The following is a 22,775-nucleotide window of genomic DNA, read 5'->3' on the forward strand; positions in this document are numbered from 1 at the left end:
ATAAAAATACTTATTTTCATACCTGTGTGCTCTAGTATTAGGGTGTCTCTCTCAGGTAACTACATTCCATTTCATTCCAAAACAGTCATGAAATAGGCTCCCAGAACCCCACAGTATTAAAATTAGAAAATAAATAAAATTCTTTTGGTCCTATATAACTTATTTTTAGTTGTTACAACAAATAACATGAAGCACTCATTCAATTAACAGGGAACTAAAAATGCAAAGTTTCAGGACTTTAAAAGAATAGTTCACAATCCATTTAACAATAATTGATCTATTTTGACAATCAAAAACCAACCAACCAGATGGGAAATGGCACTCAACATAGAACTGTATTCAAAGTTGGATGGGGTCAGGAGCAATGGCTCAAGCCTGTAATCCCAGCACTTTGGGAGGCCGAGACAGGCAGATCACATGAGGTCAGGAGTTCGAGACCAGCCTGGCCAACACAGTGAAACCTCATCTCTACTAAAAAAAAAAAAAAAAAAAAAAAAAAAATTACAAAAATTAGGGTGCGGTGGTGCACGCCTGTGATCCCAGCTACTCAGAAGGCTGAGGCAGGAGAATCGCTTGACGCTGGGAGGTGGAGGCTGTAAGGAGCTGAGATCCCGTCATTACACTCCAGCCTAGGCGACAAAGTGGGACTCTATTTCAAAAACATAATAATAAAATAACATAAAATAAAGTTGGATGGACCTTTGCAAGGCTCCTTATTTTACAGATGAAGAAAAAGAAATTCAGAAACCTTAAGTGACTTGCCCAAGGTCACATTTGAACACAGGTCTTCTAAATAACAGAGGCCTTCTGATGACTATATAATGCTGACATGTTTGTAGCATTAAAATTGTAATGTATTATTGTTCCTCTCACTTCCATCCTAATACTCTTTCCACTCTGCCTTGCTCTTTTAATAGCTATTCTAGTACTGGCAATGGGTAACCCACTAATAATATACTGTAGGTATCTAAACTTAGAAACCAAAACTATTCTCAGGAGGAGAAATAATATGTCCTTTACTATTTCTGTTATCTTTACTTTTGATTACAGTTAAGATTTCCTCTGTGAGTAGGCTGTTGTTGACAAGCAGTGACTCAGCTTATGAAACAACTGACTTGTTTATAGGCTATGAACATTCTACTCATTATTACTAAATCAAGGGAGCTTGTTTATATTATGTTACCATGCATTTTATTTAAAAGCAGGGATAATAATTCTTAAGTAAGAATATATTCTTTTAATACTCTGAACATGAAATTATACATCTGAAAAAAAATGTCAAGGTTACTTAACACTTTTTAAACATTGTTTATTTCCTATTAGAGTGGCCTATAGTGAATCCTTAGGTCAAAGTGGCTACTTTTCATCTAGCTGTGTAATCCTACACAAATCACTTAACTTATCTCTCACTCTCTGGGTCCTAAAAGTAAATATAAAATATATCCTCCACACAGTTTTTCTTTTTCTATCGCCCAGGCTGGAATGCAGTGGTGTGATCTTGGCTCACCGCAGCCTCCACCTCCTGTGTTCGAGCAATTCTCCTGCCTCAGCCTCCCGAGTAGCTGGAATTATAGGCGCATGCTACCACTCCCAGCTAATTTTTGTATTTTTAGTAGAGATGGTATTTTGCCATGTTGGCCAGGCTGGTGTCGAACTCCTGACCTCAAATGAGTTGCCTGCCTTGGCCTCCCAAAGTGCTGGGATTACAGACGTGAGCCACCATGCTCAGCCATCCACATAGTTTTTCTATCAAAGGGAAGAACTCTATATAGTCATACTATATGCTCTATATAGTCATACTATACAAAAGTAAGGTATTATCATAGAACTATCAGTTACTATCCTTAAAATATATTTAAGAAATATGTAATTCTTGTATATAATGAAATTTATATACAAAAATTTTAATATTTAAATTTTCAAAAGATTATCTTTTGAGGAATTTCATCAGATTAGGAAAATCTGAAAAGATCTTTTGTTTTCTGACTGCCTAGGCTTCTTGTAAGGTTTAAAAACCTGCATGGAAAGAAAAACTTACGTAGATACACAATTTAGAGACATACCTAATACTTTATGTGGTATTATTCCTTCATTTAACAAATGAAAGAAGAAGAAAAAGAAAGACCAGGAAGGTTAAACAACTAATATAAAGTCAAAGAACTGAGTTTTCTGATTCCCAAACTACTGTCCTTTCCACCAGACCAGTTACTATGCAAATCCCTTTCTCAAAGAGCCTACCAAAATTATAACTAGCATCACGTTAACATTATTACCAGTATTCCCTATATAAATCACAAATTCTTTGAGGATAAATACTCTTTTTATTCATCTCCCTCCTATTAGTACCTAGGAAAACCTTAAATAGATAATACATAAAGGATGCTAAATTAAGCTTAATAAAATCCAGTATTAAGCACATGAAAAGATGCTCTACATTATCAGTCATTAGGAAAACGCAAATTAAAAGCACAAACAGATACCACCAGTACATATTTATTAAAATGGTTAAAAAAGCAAAACTAAACTTAAAAAAAAAAAACAAACCCTGACATTGCTAAGTAATAACAAAGATGCAGAACAACCAGAATTGTCATCTAGAATGCACAACGGTACAGCCATTTCAGAAAAGAGTTTGACAGTTTTTTACCAAGTTAAACATACACTTACCATATGAAGACATATGTCCACCCAAAAACTAGTATACAAATATTTATAGTAGCTTTATTCAGAATCACCAAAAACTGGAAATAATCCAAATGTCTATCAGCTGGTAAACGGATAAACAAATTGTGGCATTCAGCAACAAAAAGAAATAGACTACTGATAGAAGCAACGACATAAATGAATCTCAAATGCTTTATGCTAGGTGAAAAAATTACTATCCAAAAAGCTACTATACTATATGATTCCATGTACATGACATTCTGGAAAAGGAAAAACATGAGGACAGAAAACAGATCAGTGGTTGCCAGAGCCTGGAGGTAGGGGAAGGGAACTGATTACAAGAGACAACTGAGAACTTTTCTGAGATGACAGATATATTCTACATCAGGACTTATGGTAGTGGCTGTACAACTGTATGTCAAAACTTATAAAACTGTATACCTTAAAAGGATGAATTTTTCTATATGTAAATAATACCTCAGTAACACTGATTTAAAAAAAAAAAAAGGTCTCACTTATGCCCTTTCATTACCTGAAACCCTAAGTAATTTACTGAGTTTCTATGGCCTTAATAGTTTTTCTCACTTAAAAAATGGAGGGACTATAACATTAGTATTTAACCGTTACCACTGAAAGGTGTCCAGGTTTTTGGTGTTTTGAACAAAGAATTGGACAAAACAAACAAACAAAGCAAGGAAAGAACGAAGCAACAAGAGCAGAGATTTTTTGAAAACAAAACTACATTCTACAGGGTGGGAGGTACACCAGCAGCAGCTCAAGTTCCTGGACACAGAATCTTCTTGGGTCCAAATATCCCCTAAAGGTTTCCCATTGGCCACTTGGTATTCACCTCATGTAAACAAAGTTGTGCCCAATCAGAGGCTGAAGTGAAGTTACAAAGGTCACACTCCTATGCAAACATCTGATTGGTTGTGGAAAGCAACCAATCAGAGGCTAAAGTGAAGTTACAAAGTTGCCTTCTATGCAAAGGAGGATTTGGCTCACAGTCTGTTTGCCCACAGCCAACCAGAGGCTGAAGTGAAGTTACAAAGTTACACGCCTATGCAAACGTGTGATTGGTTGCTTTCTGCAACCTTACCATCTGCCAGGCAGAAAAGGTAGGAGTCTGCAAAGGAAGTAGTCTCTGGCTCTTTAGTTACTTAGGCATGGAAAGTGAAGGGTTTCCTTTCAGTTTAGTTCTAAGAAGTCATTGTGAAACGGCCTTAGGTTCCCTGACTCCAGACCCTATTCTCCTGCCTCATAACTACTACCTCCCTTCCAGTGTTAAAATCATATTACTCAATTGTAGAAACATTTTTGTGTCATGTCTATTTTTCTTAGAACTCTTAAAATTATATTTGTGTTGTGTTAATGGTAAATAAAGTTAAATAAGCATTTCAAGTCATAGGAATTTAAAATGTCAAAATTAAAGCAGTATTTTTCAGATATCTTCTAAGAAGGTGTGGTTATTAGATATATAATTTTTTCACCAATTCTCTTTTGTTAACACAAAGTACTACAGACATAAAATAACAGAATATATAAACTGGTGTAAACTTAAAGGCAATACAGGTAAAATACCTAATCACATAATAGGACAGATACTGTAAAATGAAAAAAATGTATATAAATTCATTCATAGCTTATATTTACTGAAGCAACATGTTGCATCTTTTAGGAGATGAATCATACAAAAATTCTACTTATTAATGTAACCTGGAACTAGGTTTTTAATCCAGAGCTTCTCTTGATTAAATATTTTGTTTTATTAAATAAATGTTATTTGGAGCACTGTGGATATCCTTAGGAAGATTCCATTAATTCTCAAATTAAAGACATTCCTTACGGTGTTCTCAGTTACCGCACTGTGACTGCCACCCACAGTCATCACTGCCTAGCACAGTGCCACCTTTAGCTTGCAGAGCTTCAGTCAAGATGGGAAGTAAACAGGGACCTTCTCTACACTGCAGTTCCTACCAAGCCAAATGCCCACAGAAAAGCCAGTGGTAAAGCATGCAGGAAGCAACTAGCTACAAAAGCCACTCACAAGAATGTGTTGTATACTAGAAAAGTTAAGAAACTACATCATTATAAGCCTTGTACTGTGGCTCTCAGTGAATATCAGAAGTTATCAAACACACATTGAACTTCTCACTTGGCAACTTCCCTTCCAGCATCAGTTAAGAGAACTTCAAAACAAATCTACACTCCCAGAGTGCAGCCCCTGACATTTTTCTAAAGACAAATGAGGCCTATCTGGCTAGGCTATTTGAAGACACTACCAACCTTTGTGTTATTCGTATCAAACATGTAACAATTATGCCAAAGGACATCCTGCCAAAAAGACCCTATGAATAGAAAACGTGCTAAGATGTATTATGAAAGGAAACATTTTATTCTTAAAAAACAAAAAAATACCTAATTGTATGACTGAAAATGGGGAAAAAAATGGATGAGACAATAAGGTATTAGCAAGTTTTTTGCCCATTTTGATTTGCATGTAAATTTTTAGTATTGATGTTAGGGACAAAAAACATTCATGCAAGTAAAAAAACGTTTCCATAAACAGGTTTCAGCAACTAAACTTTATAACGATTATTAAAAAAAAAAAATCTGTTGACTTTTTCTGAGAAAAAAAAAAATATTTCTTGCCCCCTAATGTCTACACAGTAAAAATCTAAACTCTTTCTAGGCACACAAAGTCTTTGAAATTTTTAGACACAACCTGCCAGAACCAGGCGCCCCATGCATCTACACTAAATTTTTTGCCACTTTCTAAAATGCACTGCAAACACTCTTGTTTTGAACACTCTTCCTCCTTCTCTACATAATAATCAAGTCAGCCTTTATGATTACATTCTCACCAAATCCCCTAGAGAAAGCTGGCTGTTCCACCTCTATGGTCCCACTTTATTTCCACATTATACATTTGTCTGGTCACCTGTTTGTCTCTTCCACTAGACTACACTAGGATCTAGAACTAGGCCAGATTCCTTATTCGTCTTCGAATCCCTCGTAGTAGTTCTTGACAGCTACTAACTTAATGTTTAACTGAATGAATTCCAGAAAATCAGGAGTCATGGAAATCTATACTAAAAAAAAAAAAAAAAAAAAAAACTAAAGTGTATTTATGACTAAATACAAGTAAGTATTTAAAACAATAAAAGTATTTATAGTAAACAAGAATGCTTTGGTTATACTAAAAAATTTTACTGAGGTTGTAAATGAGGTCCATGATTTTCCTTAAGTTAAACCTATAATCTTATCAAAGGTATCAGATTAACATGTTTATTTTTTCTGAATTATGTCACTTAGCCTTTAATTTTTCTCTACTAGAAAGTCACTTTATTTAATATAAGCATATTACACTAATATCTGAAAATTATTAGTGTAGAAGCAGTTCACTACACAGCGTCAAATCTAAAGCATTATCACAGTACCACTGACAGCAAGTCTCTTCCATCCATGTCAACTAGTTCCACACCAAAGCTACAGAACATCAGAATTGTCAAACACACCAAAATCTCTCAGAAACCATGACTTAACATGGATCCTGCTTTAAAATAACATTTCACACATCCTAATAAACAAGAAATGTATTCATCTAGTGACTTATTTTGACAACCACCTATATAAACCAAACTAATTTTTCTCAGGACCTCATTAGCTTAACTCGAAATTTCTTTTAATACTTTCACTTTGTTATGTGTTCCAATTTTCAAAGCTGTAACAATAGGTCTTACTTGATCATGTAAGAGAACCTATCAAATCTAACAATCATTTAGGATTAGTACTATACCCATTAAAGTGTGTAGCTGACAGGATGTAATCAGAACTATAACTTCAAATGACTTGCATAACTAAAATATAATTTCGTTTTAACTTAATGCACAAATATTTATTGAGCAACAAAAATGCACAGCACGTTGTGATAGACCCTGGGGAGGATATAAAAATGAAGGTAATAGTAGTAATCATGGTAGTAACAGAAGGTGGTAATAGCTAACATCTATTGACAGCTTATTACATGCATGACACATTACATGTATTAACTCATTTAATCTTCACAACAATGCCAGGAGGTAGTTAGAATTATCCTTAATTAACTAAGGTACTGACAGGTTAAGGAATTTGCCCAACGTCAGACAGTTGGTATTTGAACCTAGGGACTCCAGCTATGGTGTCCTGACTCTGAGGAACCTCCAATCTAATAGAAGGTATTAACTGAAATAACAAATAACCTATAATAAAGAAGGAGAATTTTTCAAACGCCAAAGGTGCTGTAGGATTTTAGAGTTAAGAATGTGCAATCAGGTTGAGAGAGGAGATTTTTCAGGCTGGATTTTGCTGGTTGGATAGGATTTTAAGAGCATGTTTTAAAGAACATCAAAACTTGAGACATCTATGTCAGTCTCATCTATGCAGTCGATAAAAACTGCAATCTCTCAACAGCAGGTTATATCAATAACAGTTTTGTATAAATTAAAACATCCATATACATGGATACTTTATGTATGCATGTTTCAGTTTAGTTTCATTAAATGAAAAAAGAGGGCAATTACTTACACACCTAAGGACAAAGTAAATGGAAGTATGCAGTAGAGTAGAGAGGACACATGGATTTACTCACACTACGCCTACATCCATTCCTTCTTACACTATACCAGTAAAAACTAGGTTCAGGAAAAAAACATATTCTTTAAGAATGTTGATGTGAAAGATCACATCATTTTTTGTCGATCATCTGCCATCACTGCCAAGCGTGATCATTTTGCCAAAGACATTTTCACAACGGAGAATGTCTGTCTGTGATTTTAAGCCAGCAATACCTGGAAAGAACCCTTAAAAATCTGTGTCATAACCCTCATAACAGAATATGCCTCTGCATATCATGCCACCTAAACATGGTGCCTAAACTCAAGAAAGTCCTTAGCACCAAGGAATTTGTTTTAAAAGTGGATGTCTTTTGGAAATTGAATTTACAATAGATATTTAAATATATACTTAATGCTATGTTTTTTACAACTCCTGTTTTTGATACAATCTTTTCTAACTTGGGCTACCACCATACCCTACTATTCTGGAGATGCAGGAACTCCTCTTTTCCATTTGGAAAAAAAAAAAAATTACAGTATCTGGGCAGTAAGACACAAAAAATTTATACGCCTAATCCATAAAAGTGAACATAGAAGATCTGCAGGAATCCTAACTACTCAAACGGTCATTTTCATGTAAAACCAAAGTCCACCCATTTAAAACTCCTTAAAGACTGTAGGACAAAAAGAAATACTTCATAGCATTCACTCAGGGCAAGGGCACGGAAATGACACATGAACATATAATAGCACATTTGGGGAATGGCAACTAATGTAGTGGAATGTGGTTTGAACAAAACTGGCTTGAGGCATGAGACAAAAACATTAAGAATCTCTGGTTAAAGAAGATAGACTGAATATAAGGATTTAGCTCTAATGCCCCCCAGTAAAGAAATTTTTGAAAGACTATTAACCCCAAAGAAACAGAAACACAATTTTAAAAGCTAGAAAACAGAGTAAGTGGCAATGACAATTACACCTGGGAAGGCTGAATTCCACGTTAGCCAAGAGGAAAACCACAAACACCTAGTTTATATCACATTGACATTTAGTACACCAAAAGACTTCAAAACTCCCTGGAGAAGTAGTTGATTCCAGGGTTGGGGCAAGGAAAACACAAGATGGGCTGAAGCATTATGTGGTGTCAGAAAGTAAGGAAGTGAGTGCTCAAAAAGCAAGGATGAGCACAGAAGCCAACCAGAACGAGCACTCCCTGGCCAAAATTGGAACAGTTTGATCAACAAAATAAATGATATAGAATTGAATTATAATCCAAAGAATAAATATCAATAAATCCATACTCATATAAATAAGTAAATAAACGGGAGGGAGGGACAAATTCTCACAGAATTCCAATTAATAAATGTAGAAATAATGAGAGAAATAGAAAATCACTACTATTAAGCCACAGTAATAATTGCTGCAGACAAGACCACAGATGGATGATAAAATTAGTGGGCAGAAATTTAGGGGGAACAGGATACCTCCATGGTCTCAAAGACTCTGATTTTTAAAAGCTATTTTCTTTATTTTTCAAGTTTTACCTGCCTCGTTGAGTGACTTTAAATCAAAGTATTTAACAATTATTAAAGGGAAAAACAGTAAATTCACAGTGGAGAAACCTAGCAGACAGCCCCTTACCCAAGTGATCAAGGTTATCACCAGTAGTGCATGTCAGCATCATGGCACCCCCAACATAATGCACTGAGAGAAACACATCCCATCTAGTGATATCCTTCTTTTAAATTCATAACCTCAATCTATGCATGAGAGAGCATCCACAAACCCAAATGGAGAGCCATTCCATGAAATAACTGACCGATACTCTTCAAAAGTGTCAAGATCATGAAAAAGAAGACTGAAAAATTATCACAGATAAAAAGAAACTAAGGAGATACAACTAAATGCAATGTGGTATCCTCAATTTGGATCTTGAAATAAAAACCTTGAGTGAGAAAACTGGTAAAATCTGAATAAATTCTGTAGTGTAGTTAAATAATATTATACTAAGTTTAATTTCCTTTGATCATTGTTCTACGGTTATATAAGATGTTAAGATAAAAAGAAGCTGGGTGAAGGGTATACAGAATTTATACTCTTTCTGCAATTCTTGTGTAAATACATTAAAATAAACAAACAAAAAAATAAACTAAGGGGCTCAGGAACTGGAAGTCTCAGACACTCTGGGAGTGAGAGTGGAGTCCAAACTAGACTTCCTCTTCTACCCTTCAACCCCTTCTGATAAAAGAGTAAACAATCTCTGGAGAGCATATAACAGCATATATCTAGACTAGAGGACAACATGCTCAATTGAATTTGAAGGGTGCCATAATGAAAACTGGGGAATTAGGTTAATCTGCATGCTTAAAGATGAGACCCATGTCCCCTTTTCCTACTCAGCTCTCAAGCTTGTTCTCTCCTGGCAAAAGATGAGAAATTTTTTCTGGGAAAACAATCCAGCACAAGAGAAAAGATGTGTCACTGGATGACCTGGTCTAAATACCTATGTTTCCCCACCCCAAAATTCACATGTTGAACCCTACTTACAATATGATGATATTAGGAAGTAGGGTCTTTGGCTGGTGACTGGAGCAAGAGGGCAGAGCCCTCATAAATGAGATTAGCGCCCTTATAAAAGAGGCCCCAGGGAGCTGCCTTGTCTCCTTCCACCATGTGAGGACACAGTAAGATGGTGCCGCACTGTGAACCAGGAAGCAGGCCTTCGCCAGACACCAAACCTGCCAGCACCTTTACCCTGGACTTCCCAGCCTCATTCACAGTAACTGTGAGAAATAAATTTCTGTGGATTATACGCCACCCAGTTTATGGTATTTTGTTATAGCAGCCCAAACAGACTAATAAGACTGGTAGTCTGCAAGGGAATTATCCAGATTTACCCAGAAAACCATAATCACCGAAAAGGAGAGCTTCCATTCAGCTTAAGGCCTGTCTCTTAAGTGAGCACAGACTTCCAAGGATCATGAGACATCTAAGGAAGGCAACAAATATGAAAGAGAAAAGACCAAAGCAAACAAACAGAAAAAGGAAATTTGGAAGAAAGAAAGAATATGCAGATTTAAAAAAACCACCAATATTTCCTGAGAGAAGACTGCATCCATAAAACAAACACAGGATATTACTTTTCAGAAAAAGGAGTGGAAACTACACATATTAAAGCAGCAATAAGGACTTAGGAGAAGAACTGGAAGACAAAGTTGAGAAAAATCTCCCAGAAAGCAAAGAAAAAAATGGAAAGAAATGGAATATAGATGAAAATGGACAAGAAAATTAGAGAAATCCATCAGCAGGCCCAACATCTAACAATACGAATTCAAAAGAGAGAAAAAATAAAAGAGAGGAAATCAAAGAAATTAAGGAAAACTTCCAGAATTTATGAGATAAATTCCAGATTAAACAGCAGTAGAAGAACGGATTAAAAAAAAAAAAAAAACCAGACATATCTAACTACATAATATAAGAATTTCAGAACTCGGGGGACAAAGATTCTCTCTCTAGCTTGCAAAAAGAAAAAAAGAAACTTTCAAAATAGTTGAAAAGGATCTTCTAAGCATCTGATCTCAACATCAACACAGAAAAATAGAAAATAAGTAGAGCAATGCCTTCAAAATTCTGAGAAAAAATTATTTCTGACTCATAGCTCTCTGCCAAGCCAAACTATCCATAAAACAAGAGGGGAGAAAAAACATTTACAGTCATGTATAGCCCTGAAAAAGTTCTATCCCATCCAGAAAACTATTGAAAGTGGCCCTTCGAAATCAGAAAGTAAACAAAGACAGCCAAAGACATCAGACACACACAGAAAGAGGGGCTCCAAAACAAGACAGAACTGAGAGAATCATTAAGATGACAGTACAGCAAGTCCAAGACAATAGCTGCACAAAATTTCTAGGTTTAACAAGGTCAAATTGGAGCAGGTCAGAAGGCCCTGAAAAAGAGCTTCTTACGAAGTCAGAGTTGGTAGGTTTGAAGAAAGCCATTTATACACTTAATCAGGGTTTCTCAACGACAGCCCTATCGACGTTGTGGGCTTTGTAATTCTTTGTTATGGGAGGCTGTCTTGGGCAGTGTAGAGTATTCGGCAGCATACCTGGCTTCTACCCACTAGATGTCCATACCTGGCTTCTACCCACTAGATGTCAGTAGCACACACTCGCACTCTTCTCCACTCCCCCAACATTGCAAAATGTCCTCTGGTGAGAAAATGGCCCCCAACTAGTAACCACTTGGCCAATTTAATAAGTACACAGAAAACTAAGCAAAGCAAAATTGTTAAAAATTACTAACTCTGCCTGTAATCCCAGTACTTTGGAAGGCTGCGGCGGGCGGATTTCCTGAGCTCAGGAGTTCGTGACCAGCCTGGGCAACATGGTGAAATCCCGTCTCTACGAAAATACGAAAAATTAGCCGGGCGTGGCGGCGGGCGCCTATAGCCCTAGCTCCTCGGGAGGCTGAAGCAGGAGAACTGCTTGAACCCGGGAGGCGGAGTTTACAGTGAGCCGAGATCGCGCCACTGCACTCCGGCCTAGGCCAAAGAGTGAGACTCCGTCTCAAAAGAAAAAAAAAATTACTAACTCTGGCCTGGCTAAAATGGTGAAACCCGTTTCTACTAAAAATACAAAAAATTAGCTGGGCACGGTAGCGCGTGTCTGTAATCCTCGCTACTCCAGAGGCTGAGGCAGGAAAATCGACCCGGAAGAGGGAGGTTGCAGTGAGCCGAGATGGCGCCACTGCACGCCAGCCTGGGCGACAGAGCAAGATTCCGTCTCAAAAGAAAAAAAAAATTACTAACTCTGACCTGGCTAACACAGTGAAACCCCGTTTCTACTAAAAATACAAAAAATTAGCTGGGCGTGGTGGTGCAGGTCTACTAGCGGGGTGTAATGCCCGCTACTCGGGAGACTGAGGCAGGAGAATCGAAACCGAAAGATGGAGGTTTCAGTGAGCCAAGATGGCGCCACTGCACTCCAGCCTGGGCAACAGAGCGAGTCCGTCTCAAAAGAAAAAAAAATTACTAACTCTAGCCTGGCTAACATGGTGAAACCCCATTTCTACTAAAAATTCAAAAAATTAGCTGTGCGTGGTGGCGTGCGCCTGTAATCCCAGCTACTCAGGAGGCTGAGGCAGGAAAATCGCTTGAACCTGGAAGGCAGAGGTTGCAGTGAGCTGAGATCACGCCACTGCACTCCAGCTTGGACAACAAGAGCCAAACTCCCTCTCAAAAAAAATATATATATATTAGCAACTCTGAGAAAACACAATGTTGTATAGGGAAGGTAAATAATCAAAGTAAACTACATGGAGTCATTATAAACTCTGAAATACTGATGTATCCAAACTTAGAGTATGAAAATATTGGGAGTACCGGGCAGGGTTAAAATGTGTGTTTGTGTGTGGTTGGGGACAGTGGTAAACCTTTATTTTTATTTAAAATGAAAAATACCTTAAACTGAAATAGCAAGAAGGAACACCATAAAAATGCTAGTTTCAATTATGGAAGTAAGTATCAAAAGAATGAGTTGAAAGCAGCTGCCTCTAGGCAGCCCAAAATGAGAGGAAATTTGCAGAGACCTACTATTTTTGTAAATACAGTCATGTGCCACATAAAGACATTTTGGTCAACAACGAATCACAAATATGACAGTGGTCCCGTAAGATTATAATACCATAGTTTTACTGTACTTTCTGTATGTTTGGACACACAAAAACTTAGGATGTATTACAACTGCCTACAGTATTCAGTACACATGCTACACAGGTCTCTAGCCTAGGAGCAATAGGCTATGCCATATAGCCTAGGTGTGTAGCAAGCTAAACCATCTAGGTTTGTGCAAGCACACTGTATCATGTTCAAATGATGTCTAATGATACATTTCTCAGAACAGATCCTCACTGTTAAGTGACATGTGACTGTAGTTCTGCAGAGCTTAATATTTACATCTTATAAATATGTGCATGTATTAAATATAACTGATAAAAATTAAATTAAAAAAAATCAACTGAGTCCCCATTATCAAAGACTTTCCTACTGGTTAAAGCTACCTTGATTTAGAATCAAACAGCTATATGTAACTTTGAGCAAGTTACTCAACTTCTTTAAGCCTAGTGTCTTCATGTGTAAAATGGATAATGAAGAATCATAGCTAATACTATCAAACTGTCAAATGACATAATGTATGTAAACTGGTTAGCATAATGTCTGGTACATACTGTTTACAAATAGTACCTATCATTCAAATTGCAATCAGAGGGTAATAATTATAAACTGTAAAACAAGTAAACCTTAATCTCATATGTTTTGGAAAGTAACCCTGGCAGTTGTCGGAAGGATGGTTAGGAAAGGAAAGGCCTCGGAAGCTGAGTGACCAATTAGAAGGGTTATACTGGAGAAAATACAATAATCAGACAAATGCAGGGCCACGGAGAGAAAGATAAGGATACAGAGACGTTTTCTAAATGGTGAACTCCATGTGAGAAAAAGGAAAAGAGAGGAGTCAAAAACTGTTCTAACTTAAGCAAATAAATAGATGGTGATAACACTAACTGAAACAGGAGAACACCAAGAATTGGGTTGCAAGAAGGGAAGGAGAAATGAGCTTGATATTACTATTTTTAATTTGTGAGTCCTATATTACAACCAAGTAGAGATATCTAGCATGCAAGTGGAAATCTGAATCTAGAAGAGGTCAGGGTTAGAGATATAAATGTGTAAATCACAATCAAAGGTTGAAGCTATACCAGTGGATCAGATTACTCAAGGCAAATATACAGAGCCAGAGGAGAGGAAAAATATAAAAACTGTGAGCACAAAAAAATTACAACACTATGGAAATACCTCCAAAACTACAATCAGATCATCTAAATTTCTGTTTTTGAAAATAATGTTGCAATACCACTGATTTGATAATGAAAACAAGAAAAAAAAATAATGTGCATGCTCATTGCTTAAATGTGAAAGAAATCTAAACATATCCCAATAATCCAGACATTCAGAAACAACTCTTAATATTTTAATGTATTCCTGCTCATCTTTCAATGCATATAACCCTAAATTGTTCATTTTTCCTTGACAAAATTAGAATTCTATACAACTCTGCATTCACCTTTGCTTTCACTTCCTTAAATGAATGTTTCCAATATCTAAAATACTGAGTTTTATTAGACACTCCAATTTATTTAAAACACTGATGGGTATAACTTGGCAAACTTGTCTCTTACTGGTCAGAGAGAGTCAACATCTGAAATTTAAGAAAAAGGCTCATTTTAAAAGAATCACTAAAATTAAGAATGACAATTGTAGCATATTTCCTCAAGTAATTTAATTAGGAGAAATAAAATTAAAAGAACATGTATTTGATATGTTCCATAATAGATACTGATGAATGGATTTTATAAGAAGTCAGACAATAGAAGTAAAAAGCAAGTTGTTTTTGCTATCAGTGTGTCCTATATGTACCATGAGGTTGCAGTAGAGTTCAAATGAGTTAATACAAAGCACAACCAACAGTATCTGGTATATACATAGATGCTCAAAAAATACTGGTTATTACTATCATCATCATCATCATTAGATGCCAAAAGTGGTTCCAGACAGAAGCAGTAATTGCATGAAAGAGAGGACAAAAAAAACTCAGAGACAAAGAATTTATATTTCTACTCTTTTTCTTTCATTTTTTCCATTTCCTCTGGATTTAGAGTCCATGAGCGATACTTTAAGTACTGCAGTTTAAGTATTACTTTTAACGCATCAGTAAATATGTACCTTATCCTTGATTATACTATAAGATACTTGAGAGAAGAACACATTTTTCTATTCTAAGTTTTCTCTATTCGGCAGAATACAGTAATATAAAAAGTGAGTGCTCAATGACTGTTAATGACATAAATCCTTATAAGAAAACAGAATAACAAAACAACAACCGAACAATAATTAAAATTGGGATATTGAAAGAGACTTCAAAACCAAAATCAATATACTACAATTCAAAGACAAAGAGCAGAATGAAACAAGTAAAAAGTTTTGTTCTTCACCATAATAACAGATACCACTCTCTTTGCTCTTTCTGGGTACAACAATTTAGGAGGAATATTAAAAACCCTGGATTATGTCCAAAAGAGAGCAACTAAGAAACAGTTGAAGAACTGAGGATGCTCAGACTCAGAACAGAAAAGGTTAGTTCTCTTGCTTCCCTCTCCCATCTTCAATGATAAGAAAAGTTTTAAGATTTCTGTAAGGCAGCTATCAAAAAATGGCAACTATAGAGAGCTAGACTTCTCTCAACTCAAAAACTTAAAAATAACATCTCTTCTAAGACAAAGATGTTACCAAAGATTAGTCATGAAAGTATGTATTAAAGCAAAAGTTGGAAAACAGCTTGCCAATGATGCTGTGGGAAGTCTCCAAGGACAAGATAATTAGTTAGAATGCTCAGTTTTGCTTACAACCCTGTGACCACATAAACGAATTTTTACTGAATATCTGTTCCAGGACACTGTCCTAAACCGAGAATACAAAACCCACAAAAACAAAAAGCAAAGAAAGAGAAACACACAAAATCAAAATCTCTGCTGTCAAGGAATTCACAACAAATAATATATAAAATGTAGATTACAGTTTCAGATCATTATAGATGTCGCTAAGCACCATCTATTAATTGCCAAATGAGTTCTACTCATACATAAGTCTTCTAAGAGGGAGTAATCTCTAAGGTTAAAATGGTAAGAAAAGGCTATTTAGAATAAATGAGATATGAGGTGCTTATGGAAAAATGTGTATGAAGGTTTGAACAGGAAGAAGGGGAGAGCACAAATAGAAGTGAAATGCAAGTTAGAGAGAAACCTGTTTGACTACATTAAAAACCTGTTTCATGGGAGAAGAGATAAGCTGGGAGAACAGGTTGTGGCCAGAATCAATTGTACTGGGCCTTGAATACTAAGCTAAGTAATTTCAAATTTATCTTGCATAGAGCCTCTGCAGCAACTATTCATCTCTGCTGCTGTAGCCATAAAAAATACTAAATAAATGGCACAGCTGGTCCAAGACGAAAATTTGAATTGCATATCATTTTCATGTGTCACAGAGTATTATCATTCTTTTGATTTTTTTCTTCAACAATTTGAAAATGTAAAACTCATTTTTAACTCATGGGCCATACAAAAACAGGCTGTGAACTGATTGGGGCCACAGGCCATGGTTTGCTAATGCCTGTACTACACTAAGCCGTCTTCTTCGTCTTCTAGAGGTACATTTGTCCTTGAATTTCAGGGACCAGAATAATATATGATTAACTAAACAACTATACACACCAACATATGCACACACACATGCTCACATCTTACCAAGATCTAAATCTAGTAGGGGTCAGAGGTGCCCTATATAAAGGTCCTCAAAAAAAAAAAAATCTTTAGATTATTGATAAGTCATTAAAATAAATGCAAGATTTTTTTATTTTCCTACTTACTTTCACACGATATATGTACTTAGAGAGTTAAAAACTATTCTTACAGAGCCTCTAAATTACATTGAGAGCTCTGTAAAATAGAGTATAATCAAGGGAATAGTAGCAGAGGATGTGAGTTCTAGCACTAGCTCTGCTGTTTACTCATTATTTGACCCTGAACGAGTCACTTTCAATCTTCTGGGCCTAATTCCCTCAACTGTAAAGTGGAGAGGTAACTTAGATGATTATGCTTTCTCTTACCTCTAGCACTGTATGATTCTGCTACTACTTAAAAGAACCTGTCTGGGAGCTTCAAATATCACACAAAAGTGCTAATTAAGAATACAAAAAAAGAAGAGTAAGGTCTTGACTAAATGAGTGGGAAGATAGGACAAACAGGTGGGAAAATGACCAGAAAAGTGGTTTATCACTAAATCAAGAAATTGTTTTTTTAAAAAACTATCAAACCTTGCAGAGAATTCAAAGCAGAAGAGGCAAGAAAAGAAAAAGCCAATGAATTTGGTTATTTAAGAGATAAACAGTGACTTTCACAAACAGTTTCCAGTAACCCAGAAGCAAATACAGAAGTGGAGACAACCACTTTAATAAAGAATGAGTGTGGCCATCAAAGAAGAAAAAGCTAGCTGGCTAGCTACAAAAGGCAAGGACCACAAATCATGCTTCCAGGAATCATGAAAGGAACCAGAGAAAAAGAAGACTGAAGATGAGACTAAGGAATAGACAATAAAGGCATATGGTCCATAAAAAGTAGAAAGAAAGAAAAAAACAGTTGTGATGAATTTAAAGCCTCGGAGAAGGGAGTTCATCTTATAGGACAGATATTTAATCTTTAAACTTCCATTGCAGTTATCACTTCTTACACAACAGATGTTTCTGCAAAGCTCTGTATCTATTACTACCTCATGCCTTCTATAAATCAAGTTATTAGGGAAATAAATCTAATATTGGGTTTTCTTAAAGCAGAGTTCTACCTATATATTTTTCTAATGGTCAAAAATTGAGAAAGAATTTTGTTTTCTATAAAAAATAGTAATATGTAGCTCTAAAAGGAAATACATATTTATACCTTTCTTATAGCACCTATCACTTCCTTCCTTGTTACTTACGTGGTAAAGCACCTAGTCCCTAATTGGAGTACAACAAACACCAGTGTTCCTTTCTTAGTAGCTCATAAAGTTCCCAAGGCAAGAATTCTGATTAATTCATCTGTTTATCTGCTTTGCACAGAGTTGGTGACGCTTGATGAACAAATACTGACACATAACTCTCTGCCTTTTACAAAAATCGTCCTTGTAAAACTATCACTGTCCATCTGACAAACCTGGGAAAATATTTGTATCATACAGGTACGTAACTCCAATAGTATCACCTTTGCATAGTGTCAGAGCTTGCTTAAGTAGCAAAGAATTGCTACAAAACAAGTAAAACACACAAAAAAATTTAAGAATCTGTAATGATCACTCATAAATTTCAAGATCCCAAATAGCTAATTTCAATCCAACACTTGTCTCTATTTAAGGTATATGAGAAATAAAAATCCAAAGCCTTAGCCTGATGATCAGCCAGTTAAAAATACACTTTTGAATACGCTGAAGATATTTATAAAGCCAACAGAGATACTATTAATATGCTGAAATTCGCTGGCCAGTGCTGGATTCTACCCTTACTCTTCTACTACTATTCAGGAGAAGCCAAGTAGTCAAGGCTTCTCGTAACACTTGCTTTTAAGAATTTAAGAAGTCACTCAAATTGGCATACACAACCCAACCTCAAAAATAAAAATAAAAATAAAAAAGAGTTCAGCTCTCCATATGGTAATGTTCGCCTATCTCCTTCCTTTACATGAATGTCCCAAGTACTACTTTTCCACGATCTTCGGTAGGCCCCATTTAGGCCAATAGTACTACCAAGTAACAGAAGTTGAAAAAAAAGTCGTAACAGTTAAGTCTGCCCTCCCACAGATCTCACTTGGGTGTAGATTTCACAAGCGCTGAAAGCCATACGCTGCCACTGTCAAACCCAGAAGCAGCACCGTCACCCTGCCGTGCCCATCGGCAACTGTTTCAGAATGTTTTCTTTGAAATGATTTCCCTCTCTCGGCTGGACATGTTAAACAAGAACTTAAAAGGCCACCTTCTCCCCTAAACCTGAACCTGATTCCTTTCTGTCCGCTCCTTTAGTCGTCCAGTCCCACAAACCCGAGGCGGGAGGTCCGCTCTCCGGCCCCTAGAGCCAGCGGGTCTCCCAACTGCTCACCGCACCCACCGTCCACCCCTCACCGCTTCACACCTCCTCTTTCCCCCATAGCTGAGCCCGCACCCCGGCTGGGCCCTCAGGCGGCCCCCCGGCCCGGGCCTGTGCTGCCTTGAGCGGCTGCAGGCCTCAGGCCTAACCTCCTCCGGGGCCCCTCACCTCTTTCGGGACCAGTTGGTTCTCCTCGCCGGGCACCATCGCTCAGGCTCCTGCCGCCTCCTCTCCGCCCTGCCGGGGGAGAGTGGAGGGTGGTAGCGGCTAGCTAGCTCAGGAAAGAAACGAAGCGGCAGTCATCCTCTCCGCCGCCTGCGCTCCAGCAACCGCGGAGGCCTCAGGCTGGGCCTCAGACACCAGCACGCAGACACGGACCCAGGACTCCTCCGCCGCCGCCGTCGTCGTCGCCGCCGCCGCCGCTACCGCTACCGCCGCCTTCGTCGTCGGCCCCTCCCCCAGCCCGCTGCAATCAATGGAAAAATGGCGGCGGCCGCTCTCGCGAGAATTCGGCCCGTCGGGCTCGGGGCCCGGCGCCTACCGCCCGAGGCGGCCGGCACTTGTCGTTCGCTTCTAGTCATCTCGGCTCTTCCTCAGCCCCGGGAGGTACAGAATTGGCGGAACAGCCAAGCAAACGCTTTTCGTTAGAGGAGAGCTCGACTTTTCATCTCGGGACTCCCTCTACCGGCCGGGGAAAGACCAAGCCCACTATCCTCCTTGCCTTCTCCGGCTCTCACGACTCCCTGCTCAGCAGGGAAAGACTCGAGCCGAAAGCCCCTTCTCTGGCCCTAGTAACTCGTACTCTTCTGGCTTCCCGTTAGCAAACCGCAGACGTCATCCCCTCTTCAGATACCCCAGGTCTCGTCCTTGTAGAGACACTACCACAGACCACCTCCCGGCCTCCACCCTTAGACACGGCTCTGGCCCTTCCAGCCGGAATGTACGGCGTTTTATTTGCTCCCGTTCACTCTGCAGACGTTCTTTTCCCCTCACCCCACCCTTCTTCTCAAGGCTCGCCAGCTGGAGGGACCTCGGGCCACCTCCCGCTGGGGGAGGCAACCACCCCTCCCGTTGTGAAGCAGTGTCCTCAACGCCTGCCCGCCGCAACTACATTGGAGAGGTGCTCCCCTGCCCGCTTCCAGGGGACTTCCTGATGGCCAAGTCAGACTGAGCTGGCCTCCAAGAGTAGAGCTGCAGTATGCTTCAACCTGAGATATCCGTTAGCAATGTTTTTAGAGAACTTTAATCTTCTCTAGCAGTAAGCATGGTGCTTTGTGTTGTAGTAAACAAAGTTTGCAGTAGTCATTTTTCCAAATCCTACTTCCATTATGGTGACTCGGCGGGACTGCTTCATGAAGACTTTTATGGATACAGTGATCTTACAGCATGCTGAGATAATATAATCCTGTCATGTTCCTAACACCCACAGCATTAACTGCCTGCACTTGTGTTTTCCAAACTTTTTTTGATTGTGCTCCCATTAACAAAAAAGAAAAATGATATCCATTTACTTACATAAGTTTTATATGTGTCCTGCTGTGTGCAGAATTATAAAACATTGTAAAATGTAAGAAAGATGAGACAAAGATGAAATTAACATTTAAAATAAGTTATTTTCCATATTAATGGTATAAAATCTTTGTTATTCCCACTAAAAATATTTAGTGAAGTCACTATGATTGACTAGTATGCATTAGTTTTAAAAATCTTTAATACTTTGTGAAATAGTTATTCAAATGTCTAATTCACGTCAGGTTCTTTCTGTACTGGGTTTTAATGGCTGTCATAAGCTGAAAAAAAGACAACTCACAAAGATGTAGATCCTAAAGGAAGAAGTACATTTTTGACCACTCTTCCTAATGCATGTTTAGGAAGATTTAAAAAAATAAGATATAAAAAAAGTCCCATTTTTATCCATTTCATCCGCCAACCATGTAAAGGTTTTTGTTGAAAGTCAACTAGTAGTGTTCCATCTTCCCTGATGTCAACCAGAAGATATTGCATTTTTATATTTTTATAAATGGGTTCAAAGCTCTTTGGAATAAATTGCTCAGAAAATTTTTAAGAGGTCGAAAATTTCTGTCTTCAAGTTTTAAGTATTTATGTATGAGTTTTGGGGAGGGTATTGATCTTGTCTTTTAAGATTTTGCTATTTTGATTATCATGGATTGATTAAAATGAATTTTGACTTTTTACAATATTGCATTAAAATTGGTTATCTTGTTTATTGAATTTTTGGCACCCCCCCTGAAATTTTGTGCCCAAGGTGAATGGTTTTCATTGCTTCACCATAGTCCCAGCCTTGGGTGGCTCACATATATCATTTTTGCATCAAAATCACATGATGGAAATATTTCCAAACTTCTATTTTCAAAATGTCATCCCCATGACTTAGTAAAGTGTCTTCTGTAGTGCTGGCCAGTGCTGTAGTGCTCACACTAGAAGTAGAAATGTCATCTCTGTCATCATCTTTTTTGCTTACACTTGCAATATTATCTCCAACTCATGTTATCTTTCCAGAGATCCTTTTTAGCCACTATCATTTTAGTAAAGGTTGATATAATGAAATAAGAATGTAACTGATAAATCTACTTAACCCAGCACACATGAACTGGAATAAGTCACAACATACTAAAAGAAAATAAAATGAAAAAATCCCTGAATTTTCCACATTGCAGAACTCACACTTTTCACTCAGGAGTAGTGAGATGTCAGTGTTTGTATATTCAATATAAGTAAGATTTAATTTTGTGTTTTAGATTAAAATAAATATAAAAAGAAGGTCTAACATTTTCTTCCCACAATCCCCTGTTTCTGATTGCACACTCTTTTCTTTATAGGCCACTGGCTTGACTGTAGGAGAGCCTGATAGGTTGGTAGGTATACAATTAATATTTGTGGAATAAGTATGTGGATTTAGGAATCGATTAATGAATAAATGGACAAATACAAATATATGGCTACTCTTCCTAATATATTATTACTGCGATTACATAGATATGTGTTTATTTATTTACTTTATATGTGAATTTTATGTCTCCAGTCCTCACCTCTCCTATAGGCTCTAAACTTATACATCTACCTTTTTAATGGCTCAATTCCTCCTAAATTTAAACTTGACCTGAACAGAACATTTGATTTCCAAGCCTCCCCTACCTCCTGCAACAGATCCTCTATCAGTTCTCCCCGACCTTGATAAATTACACCATCATCAATTCAGTTTATCAAACCAAAAACCTAGACTCTTCGTCTTATTTTCAGTCTCTTCTTTGTATGGGCTGTTACTTCCACCTCTGAAACAATCTCAAATCCATCCACTTTTCTTTGTATCCACTGCTGCACATCCTACTCCAATTACTTTATTCTTTTGCCTGGACTACTGCAGTTGCCTCCTAACTGGGTTCCTGTTTCTAATCTTATCCCTCAACAATCCGTATTCTATCAAGCAACCAGAGTGATCTTTCAAAAATATGTCAGATCCCTCCCAAATCTTCCAAAGACGTCTCATCTCTCTTAGAATAAAATTTATGTTCTTTACCGTAGCCTGTAAGACTCAACATAATCGAACCCCTGTCTGTCTATCTGCAGTCATCTGCAACTCTTCCTCTTAGGCCCAGTGACCCAGCTACTCTGCCTTTATTGAGCTTTTTAAATACATAAAGTTTATCTCTGCCCCAAAGCCTTTGTAGTCATTTTTTTTTTCTTTCCCTGAAATGTTCTTTTTCCCAGATCTTTTCTCTTATCTGGTTCACCCTTTTCATTTGGGCTTCTCAATTGCTAAATCTTCAAAGAA

General features: G+C 37.5%; 1 protein-coding gene across 2 annotated transcripts in view; it reads right to left on the minus strand.

The window, feature by feature from the left end:
- USP47 (ubiquitin specific peptidase 47) overlaps positions 1-19,386 on the minus strand; it is a 136,767-nt gene extending 117,381 nt beyond the window's left edge. The window contains exon 1 of one of the 2 annotated variants that reach the window (XM_012456659.3): positions 19,151-19,386. In XM_012456659.3, coding sequence (XP_012312082.1) covers positions 19,151-19,189 — 39 coding nt within the window. In that variant the 5' untranslated portion in view covers positions 19,190-19,386. The remainder of the gene's footprint in view (positions 1-19,150) is intronic. The other variant, XM_012456661.2, reaches the window with a different exon arrangement.
- Positions 19,387-22,775: the final 3,389 nt, after the last annotated feature.

The sequence above is a fragment of the Aotus nancymaae genome, unplaced genomic scaffold (assembly GCF_030222135.1).
Source record: "Aotus nancymaae isolate 86718 unplaced genomic scaffold, 86718_ANA_hifiasm-v0.15.2.pri h1tg000059l, whole genome shotgun sequence".
In the NCBI taxonomy this organism is placed as follows: Eukaryota; Metazoa; Chordata; class Mammalia; order Primates; family Aotidae; genus Aotus; species Aotus nancymaae.